The sequence below is a fragment of the Dipodomys ordii genome, unplaced genomic scaffold, assembly GCF_000151885.1.
Source record: "Dipodomys ordii isolate 6190 unplaced genomic scaffold, Dord_2.0 Scaffold127, whole genome shotgun sequence".
Classification (NCBI taxonomy): Eukaryota; Metazoa; Chordata; class Mammalia; order Rodentia; family Heteromyidae; genus Dipodomys; species Dipodomys ordii.
In genome coordinates, this window is record NW_012267343.1 from 7362284 (window position 1) to 7375731 (window position 13448).

The window sequence follows — 13448 nt, forward strand, 5'->3', positions numbered from 1 at the left end:
CGGGCATCAGGAACATGAAGATGAGAGGCACATGGGCAATCTTTGACGATGCTTTGAGAAGCTTTCTACAGAACAAATAGACTTGGATGTGAATGTCCCATTGACACAAAAAGGGGAGCAACAGAAACAGCTGGATATCTTTTGGGGTACCCACTACGACATAGTAATCTCAGGAAATGTTTCAGGAAATGGGTTATCTCCATAACTGATGACTAAAGAAATAAAAAAAATATCCTTATTCCCCATTCTCAAGTTTTAACTTTTTTACCTTTTCCATTCCTGGGAAATCATTTTCTAGCCTTAGGAAACAGAGACATGTTTGCTGGGGCCTCTGAGGAGGTGGGATGTCAACATACCATCATTGGGGTTTGTGGTTCCATGTGCTGGGGTGAAGCTGGGAACTGGTTTATCAAGCCTGTGGGAGCTGTCACTTCTGATCTGAGTCTAAGGTGCTGACCGATGTTGTCTGCAGTCTTGGGATTGAGTTACAGCTTGACCTTGTCTTCCCCCAGGGCTGCAGGGCTCTCTGGGCCTTGGCAGGGTGGCTACAGAGTTCACGACCTAGGGTGGGAATCCTTGTGTCCCTCACTACTTGACACAGAGAACAGGCCTGAATCGCTGAAAACTCAGTGCAGGTTTTGCAAGCTAACATCCAAGAGTCAAGCACCCTCCCCACAGGGACCACACACCTTGGTCTTGGGTGTGAACACAACTGCTGTGATTTGTGTTCTACTGGAGAAAGCAGAAAAGTTCTGATTCACTCTGACCCCAGGAAGGAGCAGAGGAAGGAGCACAGAGGTATGAACCAAACCAGGATCAGGAGACCTGGGTGCCTGAGACACAGCTATCAAATTGCACATAAACTACATTGTTTCAGTTTAGATACATCACAAATATTGCACTATTGATTGTCTGAAATTAAAATTTACCTGGGTGTTCTGTGTTTTATTTTCCTATCCTGACAACCCAATCCCACAGACTTGTGCTCTTGTACTTCTTCTATGGCAGGTGCCACGGTGACTTTGCTCAAGAATCTCACAGGCTAGGGTTGGTGTGTGGTGAATTCCTGTAATCCCAGCTACTTTGGAGACAGCATAATATCGCTCAAGGCCAGCCTAAGGCAAGTTAGTAAGAGAACCCATCTGAAAGCAAAAGGAGTGGTGGTGTGGCTCTCATGGTATAGCATAGGCCTTGCCATGGGCCAGCTGTCTACCTCCCAATGAATGGATAAAGTGTGGTCTATTTTGTGTATGGATTCCGCTTGACATGAGCACAGCCATCTTGAATTATGATGACTTCCATGACTGTCCTTCCATGAGTGACCCTTCAGTTTTCCCTGCAGTGTCTCCCAGCAAACTATCAACAGTACCATTACAGTGGTGTGTGGATCCTGTGAGGGGAGTGCTTGACAGCTTGGGTGAAGTCACTTTTGCCCTAATGCCCTTCCTTCTGATCCAGAGGGACCAGTTGGGCTGGTACCGGTACCATCCTTCTGTCAATAAGTCTACAGACAATGGCACGCTGTGTGGTGTTGGCTCTATCTGCCTCTTTCTTGGTTCATATTTTATGGCAGCTTCTAATATACTGGGGCTCAGTTGTTTGACTACAATGAACTATTATTCAGCCATAAAAAATGAAGTATTGATACATGAAAAACATGGGTGATCTTAGACATATCATACTGGGAAGTGACTACAAAATGGGGTGAGATGTTAGGAAACAAGACAGGAAGGTGGGTGGTCCCACAGCTACACAGCTTGTGAGTGTGGTAGATGTCATTAATATGAATTTCACAGTAGGTACAATAATAAAGAACTGCTGGGTTTTCTTATTTGGAGACAGAGTCTACGCACACTCCATCAAGGGAAGATATGGTCATTAGGGTGGGTCATACCCAGTATGACTGGTGTCCTTATAAAAACAAAGTGGGTGTCGGTGGCTCAGGCCTGCATTCCTAACTACTCAGGAGGCTAAGATCTGAGGATCACGGTTCAATGCCATCTCAGCCAGGAAAGTCTGTGAGTCTCTTATCTCCAATTAACCGCCAGAAAACTGAAATTGGTAGTAGAGCACTCACCTTGAGTAAAGGAGCTCCTGGACAGTGCCCAAGCCCTTGAGGTTGAAACCCCACAACCAACAAAACCACCACCACAATAACAAAAACCAAAGTGATTAGAGACACCATCGGGAGGACACTGAAAGAGAGAGCTGGGGTATGGCTCAGTGGTGGAATGATGGCTAGGCATGTGGGATGTCCTGGGTTCTAATCTCACCACGGTTATGGCATGCAGGAGGGGTTTTGGAGGGAATATTGCCCCATCATATTTGCCCTGGCTTGAACTGAATACCCTCCACTCATCTTCCCTCTGCCATACCCTACCAGAAACTGCCCGCAAGCTTTACAAAGAAGCAGGGGACCCCACACACGTCGTTCCTTTGCCTCAGTTTTAAGTATTTATTTAAAACCCAGAAGGGGAAAAGAGAAAGGGAACCCACTGGGTTTGAACACACTGACATAGGGACAGAAACAAACGAGCACATGGAAGAATCCAGAATGAGGGAGGCTGAGGGAAGACTGGCAGCTGAAGGGACACTGCTGAGATGAGCGTAAGCTGCTAGGACAAACATGCCCTTTCCTAGAGAGCGCTCAGACTGGGTGGCAGGTGGGGCACAAAGGTGGTAGGAAGGGCAGGCCAGGGCGAAGCATTAAATAGTAAAATAATATCCAATTCCCAAAGAGACACAACCTTAGAAATACACAGAGACTTTCACAGACACTTTCCCCTTCTAGAAAAATAAGTCCATAGTTAAAAAATAACTTCAAAAATCCATACTCAGGTTTCCTTTGTTCCATGACACGCGACAATTCTGATCACACTGATTGTCACGGGCAGGCAGAACATGATGGGCCATGACATGGGTTGAAGGCAAGAAGGTAGACAGCGTTTGCAGGGGTGGGGTTCCTGAGGCAGGACCTGCTGATGTGGTTCAGTATTTACATTCTGCCTCCAAGGCTGGCTCTGACCTCTTGCTGCTTTTGGAACTCGATTCTTCAACTTCAAGGCTTCTCTTCTATGTAGGTCACGAGGCCTTCCAGGACAGGCCCAGCACTCTGGTACCACTTGACCAAAGATGAAGACTAAATGCTCCATCAAAGGAGAGTCATGTTAAAGTCCATAAGATAACAGGAGAGCGCTAGACTTCTGACTTCCCGTTTCAGATAGACTTTTTGTTTTGTTGTGCATTCTGCTTACTTTTTCTTCTTTTCATCCCTCCCTTCCCCCCTTTGCTTAGTGGATGGGCCATGCTAGGCAAATCAGAACTTCCCCAATCTTGGTCATTTGGAGGAGGAAGAAAGATGTAGATGAATGCCCACTATCAAAGTCTCTGGCAAAAATAGTAGCACCTTCAGAATCTTAAATAGAGTTTTTCTTCTTTTTGTTTTTTTTCCCTTAAAAACACAATAACATATACTACACAAGATGATTGTGAGCACCAGCGAATTCACAGTGGGAGGTAACTTGGCCTGGGTACCCCAGCCCCATCTTGCGTCCTCCCTTACCACCTAACTCTCCCCTCCCCCTCACTGCTCTTCTCTTCCCTATCTCTCTCCCAGGTGAAAAAAAATAGTAACACCTCTGTTTGTTTAAATAACATATCTTACTATATATATATATATATATATATATATATATATACTTCTTTTCTCTCTCTCTCTCTTTTCCATGTCTCCTTTTCTAATATTGCACATCAAAAGCTCCCTGGCAGAGACCAGCTGACAAGTTACCACCTTCCCTCAAGCCAGCTCCAGCATGGGGCTCTTTGGGGAGGGAGCCGGGAGGGCAGGGACAGCTTTCGGAGCTGGGAGATAGGTGGAGGGGCACAGACGGGCTGCAGCTCAACTTGTTCTGGCTGGCTCTTTGTGGGGCTACATGAGGATCAGTTGTTCCCAAGCCCAGCCCAGGGCCTGCTGCTCCCCACCCATTCCTATTGAGAAGATTGCAGCTGGAACCTCCCCAGAAGGCAGAGGGGCCCTGCTCTTGCCTCTTATTCTCTTTCCTTCCCCAGAAGGCCTAGAGGCACCCAGAGGTCAGAGGAAGCACGCAGGTCCAACTTCGAGGCGATACTGCTTCCCGGATGAGGCGGGAGGGAGGTTGTCCACGCTGACAATGGGTAGCTGCTGGGGGTCCTGGGTCCTGAAGGTGAAGTGTGTCTGGTGCCAGCGGCCATCGTGGACCTGCAGGTCGAAGAAAAAGAGTGTGCATGCTCTCCTCAGGTTCTGTGGATGCTTCGCCATTATCTCCACGCCACCTCCCACCCCCCAGCCAGTTTTTAATGATGTTGCATTCCACAGCCGCAATGACGCCTGAAGACGGCGTCCATGTTATTATTCACCAGCTTAGAAGGGTCCAGCACAACTTTCTGAGAAAACCGATTCTAATGAGATCGTTACATGAGGGTAAAAATTACATACACCACGCTAATGTAGTATTCAGTTGTTAGCTAGACTCTTTTAAAAAGATAATAAAAGGATCATTCTTTTTAGGCAATATCACCCCCTGGGAGGGTTTTTGCTAGAAAAATAGGGATATGACTCCCTCAGATCTGTATGCCTGGGTTGGCTTCCAATGAAGATGCCATCTCAGCCTCCCAAGTAGCTATGGTGACAGTCAGGAGCCATGGGCACCTGGCAGACTTCTTCCTTTCCCTCCCTTCCTTCTTTCTTTCCTTCCTTCTCTCTCTTCCTTCCTTCCTTTCTTCTTTCTCTCTCTCTTTTATTATTAACTTTTACTGTTATGATTATAAAAGTAATGTCAAGAGGGGTTACTGCTTGAGTACATAGTGAATGAGTACATTTCTTTTTTGACAATGTCCCCCTTCCTTCTGTTAGCTAGAATTTTACATACATAAAGCAAAGCTTCCCAAGTAAGGGGCCAATCTATCCAGGGCTCTAACAGTTACCTTGCAGCCATCCACAGACACTTCTGGCCTGAACTGACCCCCGGCTTCAAAGATCTGCCCATTCCAGGCCCGAAAGCGCACGGCCTGCTTGGCCAGGGAGTGCCCTGGGCCCTCCTGCCACACCGTTAGGTTAAGGCAGTGGATGGTGATGTGTTGGGTCACCTCGGAGCTCAGCAAGTGCAAAAAATTCATCTGGACCCGGCTGACAGCAAACTCCACCTATGGGAAGACACAGGTGGGGGGGGGCGCATGGGGGGAATACCTAAATGTTTGTTCACTGGGAAGACAGGGAATGAGTCTGTGTGGGCAGCACTCACAGCCTTGTCATTAAGAAGCGGCTGTTGAGCCCCAGAACCAGAGCTTCAGTACTGTAGCCCGTTCCACTCCCCAACGTGGCTGGCACTGGGGCTGAGCAGGGTCTAGAGACCACATCAGGAAAAGGCTCTTGCCCAAGCTGAGAGGAAACCAGGAAGCGCTCTCAGCCATTCTGAGTCCCTGAGGGCTATAGGGTGGGCAGAAGCTTCTAGAAGCAAACAGTGGGACAGGCTGTTGGGAGATAATGGAGCCTGTAGGAGGGAGGGCCCTGTGGGAGGAAGGTAGGTCTTTGGGGGACTTGGGAGAGAACTGGGCTGGGCATGGGCCCATCCGCCATGATACGGGGAGGGGTGGGTACCTTAGAGGCTGTGATGGGCTTTAGACAGGTCTGTCCACCATGTGTGAAATTGCAGGAGACTTCGATGGTGTCGGAGGAGCAGCCAAGATTAGGATCTACCCAGTAGGTACCTGCATGGCAAACGTGCGCATCTGGGAGGTGCCCAAACTTGGCTCTGTGGATAGGCCTGGATCTGTGACCCGCTGAGCCCACTCGGGCCTGAAGCTGGGAGTGGCACGGGCAGCAAGTCCATGAGGGATGTGAGTTAATGGTTTAAGGAAAAAGGGGACCTCTCCTCTCTGCTCCCCATTGTTTCTTAATGGCCTCTGGGGTGGGTTCAGTGGCATGTGCTGGGTGAATGACTGACGGCCCATGTGTCTGTCTTCCTAAGGACACAAACTTGGCCAAAGAGCACTGAAAAATCTCAGACTCGATCTGTCCCCACTCCCGCTGGAATTCGCCCACCCGACTTGTCATCACCCCCAGGGAAGGATGTCCCTCCTCAGCCCCTACAGATACTTTACCATCCACCATCTTCTGCTCACAGTCCATGAGGTCCCGGCAGACCCGGGCTGGGTTCTCCTTGGTACCCAGGGGCGTCTTAATGCTCTGGATGAGGTTGCTGAGGTAGTGTAAGGTTTTGAAGATCTGCCCTCCTTGGTCCAGCACCAGATGGTCGGAATAGCTGTACTCCTGTTGTAGGAGAGCTGTGGCCGTTAGCCCTTTTGGTCCTTATTGAAGGCCAATACCCCAGACTCTTGCTTCCCCAAGTCTTTCCCACCTGGGAGAAACCCATGAGCCCCTAGGCTCATAGTTGGGAAGACTTGAGTCCCTCTGGGCAGAAAGCTGAAGAGGCTTTGGGAGTCTCTGACCCGCCGGGGTTGGCATGTGATGACCCAGCACCAGAACTCTAGCTAAGCCAGCACTAAGTAAACCATGCTGGAGGTGGTTGGGAGACCTGGGCACAGGACCTAGTATCTGTACATGTGGTCGGAGGTCCTCAACCACCCACGAGGCTGCTTAGGCCCACACTAAGGGAGCCAGGCAATGTCCCCTGAAAGGCCTGGCCAGGATTCCTCCAGCATCCTCAGCATTCTCTTCTCTGGTGTGGCCTACCCTGATATGTGACCACCATGAGGGCCATGGATGAGAGAGGAAGAGGGCAGAGCCCCTTGGTAGGCAGCCTTGATGTGTGTGAGAAATCTTCTCTGCTGAGTTCTATTACCAGACTGTCCACTGAGCCTCTGCCATGGAAGGAAACACTCTCCCCCTCACTCCACGCCCCCCCCCCCAACCTGGTCTCCCTCTCCTCTGTCTCTGTCCACTGCCTTTTCTTCTGCACTGTCAGGGAACAAATAGGGCTCAGGTGGGACATCTAGCTGGGGATAGTAAGTGCCCCATGGCAGGAAAGCTGCAAGATTGCAAAGGGGGATTTGCCAGGGGCTGGATTACAGTACACAAGGCCCCTCTCTGCCTGGAGCCTTGGAGCAGAGCTGACAGGCCCAGACCTCCTTGTGAGTTGATTGTGAAGAGCAGCTGCAGGCCCTGGGTCCAGGTGACCGTCTCTCCCTGACGCAGGCCAGCCAGAGCCCAAGATCTAAGAGGACCGGGGGAATCACAAGACCTGGGACGACTTTGGATTTGCTGCTGCTGCCCATTTGTTCTGAGTCCCAGAAATAACCCCCATCAGAGCTGTCTGATGGCATCAACCTCCTGTGTCCATTAGGGTCCATTTCTCCCAGGAAAGAATACCATGTGGGCAGAGCTCCTGGCGGTACCTCTGGTCTGAGTGCTCCATCCATGTCCATCCACGTCTGGAAAGCTGCCCCAAGGTCATCTCGTTGCTGCACAGGGAAAACAAAAAGATGAGCTGGGTGCAGGTGGGTGGCTCATGCCTATAATCCTAGCCACCCAGGAGGCTGCAATCTGGGAGTCATGGTTTGAAGCCAGCCTGGGCAGGAAAGTTTGTGAGACTCTTATCTCTAATTTACCACCAGAAAATCAGAAGTTGGGCTGTGGCTCAATGTGGTAGAGCACTAGCCTTGTGCAAAAAAAGCTTAGGGACAGTGCCTAGGCCCTGAGTTCAAGGCCCACGATTGACTGAAAGAAAGCAAGAAAGCAAGCAAGAAAGCAAGAAAAGAAAGGAAGGAAGGAAAGAAAGAAAGAAAGAAAGAAAGAAAAGAGCTAGATGTATAACTTGGCCCCTCAGATTTTCCCAGATCCAGAAAATATGAACTTTAGCTCAAGCCCCCAGTCTTCTACTCATTCTTCTATGGCAGGATCTTGGCCAAGACATAATCCCTGAGTAGAACTCGTTCCTCCTCTTACAAAGCGACAGCTGACCCTGCCACTTTCTTTCTCTTAGTGCTTCAGGGGCTCCCTGGTGCTCCCAGAATTAAGTCCCAATTTCTCAACATGGTTACCAGACCTCGTCTGAGGCCCGAGCCCCTCCTGCCCTTATTTGTGCTCTAGCCCTGAGCTTACTATCCAGGCTTAGGCTAACTTCTTAAGCATAGCACTCAGGGACAGAGCATGTAACAGCCATTGGACCGTTAGAAGGCTGTTCCATTGCCTAGAAAATTCTTCCTCCCTCTGAGGAATGACCTCCTTGACCAGAGCTCTTCTCCTGGAGGTGACAATGCCCCCAGAGGATGTTTACCAATACTTGGAAACAGTCCTGATTGTTACAACTAGAGAGTGGGGTGCTACTCCATCCCTGTGGTTAGAGGCTAGGAATGTGCCCCCCATCTGCCACTGCAGGGCTGTCTGACTGCTAGAAGCAATGCCTGCTTGTGTCCTGTTGATATCAGCAGTGCCATAACTTCTCCACGTCCGCAGGCTTCTCCTCGGGCTCACGTTGGCCTGGTCTCCCATGCCATGCCCTTGATCTCTAACCCCGTGTTGGGCTCAGCAGAGGCCTGGCCTCAGGCTTGCTGAGATCACGCAGAACTGTCCTAGGATTGGGCTCCAGAGAGGGACTCTGGAAGAACTGGGCAGGGCCAAATCCTAGCTGGCCACTTCCTAACGACACCAGGGCCAGTTCTGTCTCAGGTCTGGTCTGCACAATGGGCCAAGAAGTGATGTGTGGAAGACTGGACTTCACACAAGAGAAGCGCTTATCATGGAGTCTGATGTTCAGTGAGCACTTGGTAAATTCCACTTAGGAAGAGGGGTGAGTGTGCGATCCAAGTACACAGGTGCGGGGGCAGAAATACCATGGTGCAACCCCCTTGCTTCTGTACGAAGCGTACACTAGTGTATCTGTATCTATGTCTACATCCATATAGCTGCATTGTAGCAAGGAGTGTCTCAGAACTGCAGGCAGAGAGATCTGCATAGTAGCCCCTGGGTGGGGACTAAGCAGAAAACAACTTCCAGCCTCCTCCCCACAGCCTCTCCTCTAGGGACAAAAGGACATGTGTACCCCAAATGCATTTGGAGTCTTAGTCACTGTGGCCAGAGGAGCCTCAGCTGCTGCTCCTACTGCCCGGGCCTCCCTTTCCACCCCAAGTAGACCAAAGAGAATATTCTCCAACTTACAAAAAGGACGGTCTGCCCTGGAGGGCCCTGTGAAAGAAGACAGAAGTCAGTGTGGATGGAGGTGGGGTGCTGTCGACTCGGGGTGTCAGGAATCTGGAGGGGCTGTCGAGCACGAACAGCGCTCTCGAGCTGGTCTTGGCTCCCCCAAGACCCAGCTGCCTGCTCCTCCCCCAATCCCAAAAGTAGACTGTGCTCTTCAAAGTCTGAGGCCTGGTAGGAGCAGGTGGGTCCTCTGAGGCTGCTTCCCCCCGCAAAGCTGGGGTCCCATTCATAGGGGGTCACTTTCTCCCCAGAGAGCACACAGTGCCCAGTATGAAGTCGACCTACCGGTGGGCCAGGCTGCCCTCTGGGGCCGGGAGGACCCTGGAGAGAGAGAGAGGGAGAGACTCGTGAGACCGGGTCAGCCGGGGCCTCCTACCCTCCCTCCCATGCCCGCCCTGGCTCTCTTCAGGCTGCCTAGGACCCAGGACAGTGGTGGCACAAAAGGGCTCCAAGCATGCCAAGAACATCAGAAACCACAGGAATGAGACCCCAGGGGTCCCCCAGCCCTTCCCCCACCCAGCCCTCCCACCCCGGTCCACTCACCCGTGGGCCTTGTAGTCCCTGCAGAGAGACAGAAGGAGGACCGAGAATCAGGGGCCTATCCACGGCAGGGCCCTCCCTCACCCACAGCACTGTCCCACCCCGCAGCCCCGCCACTCACCCAGTCCCCTCTGCTGCCTTTGTCACCCTTCGGACCCTGCAACAAACCACAGCCCATGAGATGGGAATCGAGGGGAAACCGAGGCTCAGCCTAGCCCAGCATCACAGAGACACTGAACTGGGAAGACCAAGGGTCCCAGCTATCTCCTTGTACATACCGGGAGTCCTGAAGGTCCCAGGATTCCAAGGGGCCCAATGATGCCTTCCTTTCCCTAAAGGAGACAGAGGCTGTGAGTCCTTGCTCCAAGCCTGGGGGGGACAGAGTCACGGAGACAGAGGTGGAGAGTGCCTGAGTCTCCCAAGGGAACGAAGGGAGCCCCCCGATGCAGGGTGAGACCAGGTGTGGGGCCGGGCTTTAAGACTAGCATGAGGGAAGGAAGGGGAAAGGAGGGAGACCGGTATCAGGCTGGAAGGGATGGCACAAGCGAGGTCATGGGGGAGGCCACTGTGATGTGGAAAGAGAGTGAAGGAGGAGGAGGAGGACAGGCATCTGCCTTGGGCCTCGGGCATCTGTCGCTGTTGGGACCGGAGAGGACTCACCATCAAGCCGGGAGGCCCACGAGGGCCTTGGATGCCTTTGAAGCCAATGTCTCCAGGGGGTCCCTGTGGGAAACACAGGGGTGCTGTCTATGTCTAGATGACCACTGGGCAAAGGCCAGGAGCCCCCCCTTACACCTAGGCTCCGGTGGACCTGCATCCTCCCAGTCAAGAGTGGCCTTACCCGAGGCCCCAGGAAGAGCAACAAAAGCCGAGGCCCCAGGAAGAGCAACAAAAACCCCAATTGTTTAGCAGTTGGGCTCCAGAAATGTGCCAGCTGGGTACAAGATGGTATACAGCCCTGGTCCTGCTTTCTCAACACTCCTCAACTGCTATTCTCTACATTTTACTGGGTCTGAAACAGGCTTGGAGACACAATGACGCAGAGCAGGGAAAGCATGGGGCTGGCTGGGCACGGAGCCCAGGCGTGCTGGAGTGTGGAGCAACCTGCTGCCGGCCCAACACCGGGGCTCCATCAAGACTTTGGAAATGAACCAATGAAAGGATGAGGGTAATGGACGGGACCCCACAGAAACACGGGGGCGGGAGGGGGAAGGGAGGGGCCGGGAGTTGGTACCTTGGGTCCAAACAGGCCAGCCACTCCTGGAAAGCCCATCTCACCAGAGTTGCCCTGCAGGGAGAAGAAGATGAGAAGGGGTGAGTGGAGCCGGGCCCCAGAGGGTGCTGAGCAGACAGGAATTGGCGCCCTCTGCTGGACGAGCAGGCAGTACCCAGCTCAGGGACTCCTCGGGGCTGCTCTGTAGGCGCAGAGCTCTGCTATTGTGAACCGAATATCAGGTGGATCTCTATGCATTTTTTTTTATGCTATTGTACAGTGTTGCTTTCTAAACTTCTGTGGGAGTTCCACCCAGGTTCTTTGCTAAATTCCTTCTATACTTCATTTGCTGAGTTTCTTTTCTTTTCTTTTTTAAATTTGTGCTAGTACTAGATCTTGAACTTGGGATTTGTGTGCTGTCCCTTAGCTTGTTTTGCTCAAGACTGGTACTCTACTTTTTGAGCCACAGCTCTACTTCTGGATTTGGGGTAGTTAATTCCCCAGGCTGCCTTTGAACTATGATCCTCAGATCTCAGCCTCTTGAGTAGCAAGGATTACAGGCATGAACCACTATGCCCAGTGAGAATTTTTAGAAGTCAGAAATGGAACTGGATCTTTGTCAAGTGCTTTTCCAGCATTGTCTGACTATGTGGCTTTTCTTTTTCAGTTTATCAGTATTATTTAATATTTTCAAATATGATACCATTATTACATTCTACTTGATCTTGCTCTAGCATCCTTTTTTTCTTTTGGTGCTGGTCCTGGGGTTTGAACTCAAGGCCTGCGGACTATTCTTGAGCCTTTTCTGCTCAAGGCTAGTACTCTACCACTTGTGACACAGCTCTACTTCTGGCTTATTGCTCGTTAACTGGAGATGAGAATTTCATGAACTTCCCTGCTGGGGCTGGCTTTGAACTGTGATCTTCAGATCTCAGCCTCCTGTGTAGCTAGGGTTACAGGTGTGAGCCATGGGCACACAGCTTATTATACTTTCAATATGTGTATTATCTTTAATGGTAGATGCCATCTATCTCATCTCTATATTAGGAATTTATATATTTTCATTTTTTTCACCAAGAAACCTGGTGGTTAGAGGTTTATCAGTTTCTATTAATCTCCTCAAAGAGACCAACCTTTCCTTTTGCTTATCATTTTCTTTGATTGAAAAAAATGTCTGATCTTCATTAGTTTCTTTATTCTGTTGATTTGTGTCCTAAACAGACACAGGAGTGACATCCATCCATTTTGACATACTATGTTATTACTTTCTTTCAATCCAAAATAGCGATCACCCTTTCAACTTCTTTACTTGTGGTCATTTAGACTTTCATTACATTCTAAACCGTGATTTTGATCTTTTTGTCTCATTACGATCCTTTGTGTACTTGAATCATTTAAGAGTTTATTAAGACTGTGTCTTTTAAAGCCCCAAATCTGTTCCATCCTGGCATGTATTTTCCATGCATGTGAAGGGTACCTGCACCTGCTGACATGGGACACCATGTGCTACAGAATCAGGTAGGTCCCGTCCCATTGGTAGTGGTAGTATTTGAGTCTTCTGTAATCTTACTGATCTTCCACCCATGACTGACAGAGATGGATTGGCTTCTCCAACTGTAGTTCTAGTTACCCGTTTCTCCTTGTAGTTCTACCAATTTCTGCTTAATATATTTTGAAGATCTTTATCATTATGAAATGATCTTCTTTTTTATGTTCATAGTCTTTTCTTCCCTACTTGCCTTCTTCTTTCTTTTCTGATACTGAGCACACTTCCTGGCTTCCTTTGATGAGTGTTAGCATAGAGTATCTTCCTCCATAGCTTCTCTCCATCTTATTTGCCATTTTATATTTAAAGTAGATTTCTTGAGGCAGTGTATAGTTGGGTTTTGCTTTTTCAACCATTTAAATTAAAAATCTGTTTGAAGTTGGAGCAACTGAGGCAGTTAGTATTTTTTTTTCTATTTTTCCTTCTGTTCTTTGTTCCCTATTCTTTTTTTTCCTGGTTGTAAAGGTGCATAGAGTCCTTGGGAGAGAAGCAAGGAGGAAGGCAATGTGACCAGGATCACCATTCAGAAGTGCACAGAGTCTGGATTCTGGCTGTGGTCCTCTGGCCATGGTCCTCTCCTGTCCTGAAGGAATGCATCCCTCCCACCACTCCACTCAGTGGAAGGTGAACAGTAGCCGGCTTACGACTCTGTCAGATAGGTGGCTTCTCAGTCTGCATTTACATGTATGAACATGAGTGTTTTGTTTGTGTGTTCATCTGCATGTGTGTGGTGGGTCTGGTCAGTGTGTCTGTGTGTACCTGTGGGTGTATGCTTGAGTGTGGGGGCATGTGTATGTCCAGGATTCACTCACCGGCTGCCCTTTGGATCCAGGCTCCCCCTGGCTTCCAGGAAGACCCATTCCGCCCTCTGTCCCTCGTTTACCAGGAGGACCCAGCTGTCCAGGTAATCCACTTTCACCCTTAAAGAAAGACACCCAAATTACCAGCTTGTT

General features: G+C 50.0%; 1 protein-coding gene across 1 annotated transcript in view; it reads right to left on the minus strand.

Annotated features, from left to right (window-relative positions):
- Positions 1-2446: 2446 nt before the first annotated feature.
- Positions 2447-13448, minus strand: part of Col27a1 (collagen, type XXVII, alpha 1) — a 114098-nt gene continuing 103096 nt past the window's right edge. Inside the window, exons 44-56 of the mRNA XM_013030114.1 lie at positions 13308-13415; positions 10971-11024; positions 10397-10459; positions 10015-10068; positions 9858-9893; positions 9740-9757; positions 9482-9517; positions 9155-9181; positions 7393-7458; positions 6139-6307; positions 5636-5745; positions 4963-5181; positions 2447-4237 (exon numbers count right to left, since the gene is read on the minus strand). Coding sequence (XP_012885568.1) covers positions 4091-4237; positions 4963-5181; positions 5636-5745; positions 6139-6307; positions 7393-7458; positions 9155-9181; positions 9482-9517; positions 9740-9757; positions 9858-9893; positions 10015-10068; positions 10397-10459; positions 10971-11024; positions 13308-13415 — 1107 coding nt within the window. The 3' untranslated portion in view covers positions 2447-4090. The remainder of the gene's footprint in view (positions 4238-4962; positions 5182-5635; positions 5746-6138; positions 6308-7392; positions 7459-9154; positions 9182-9481; positions 9518-9739; positions 9758-9857; positions 9894-10014; positions 10069-10396; positions 10460-10970; positions 11025-13307; positions 13416-13448) is intronic.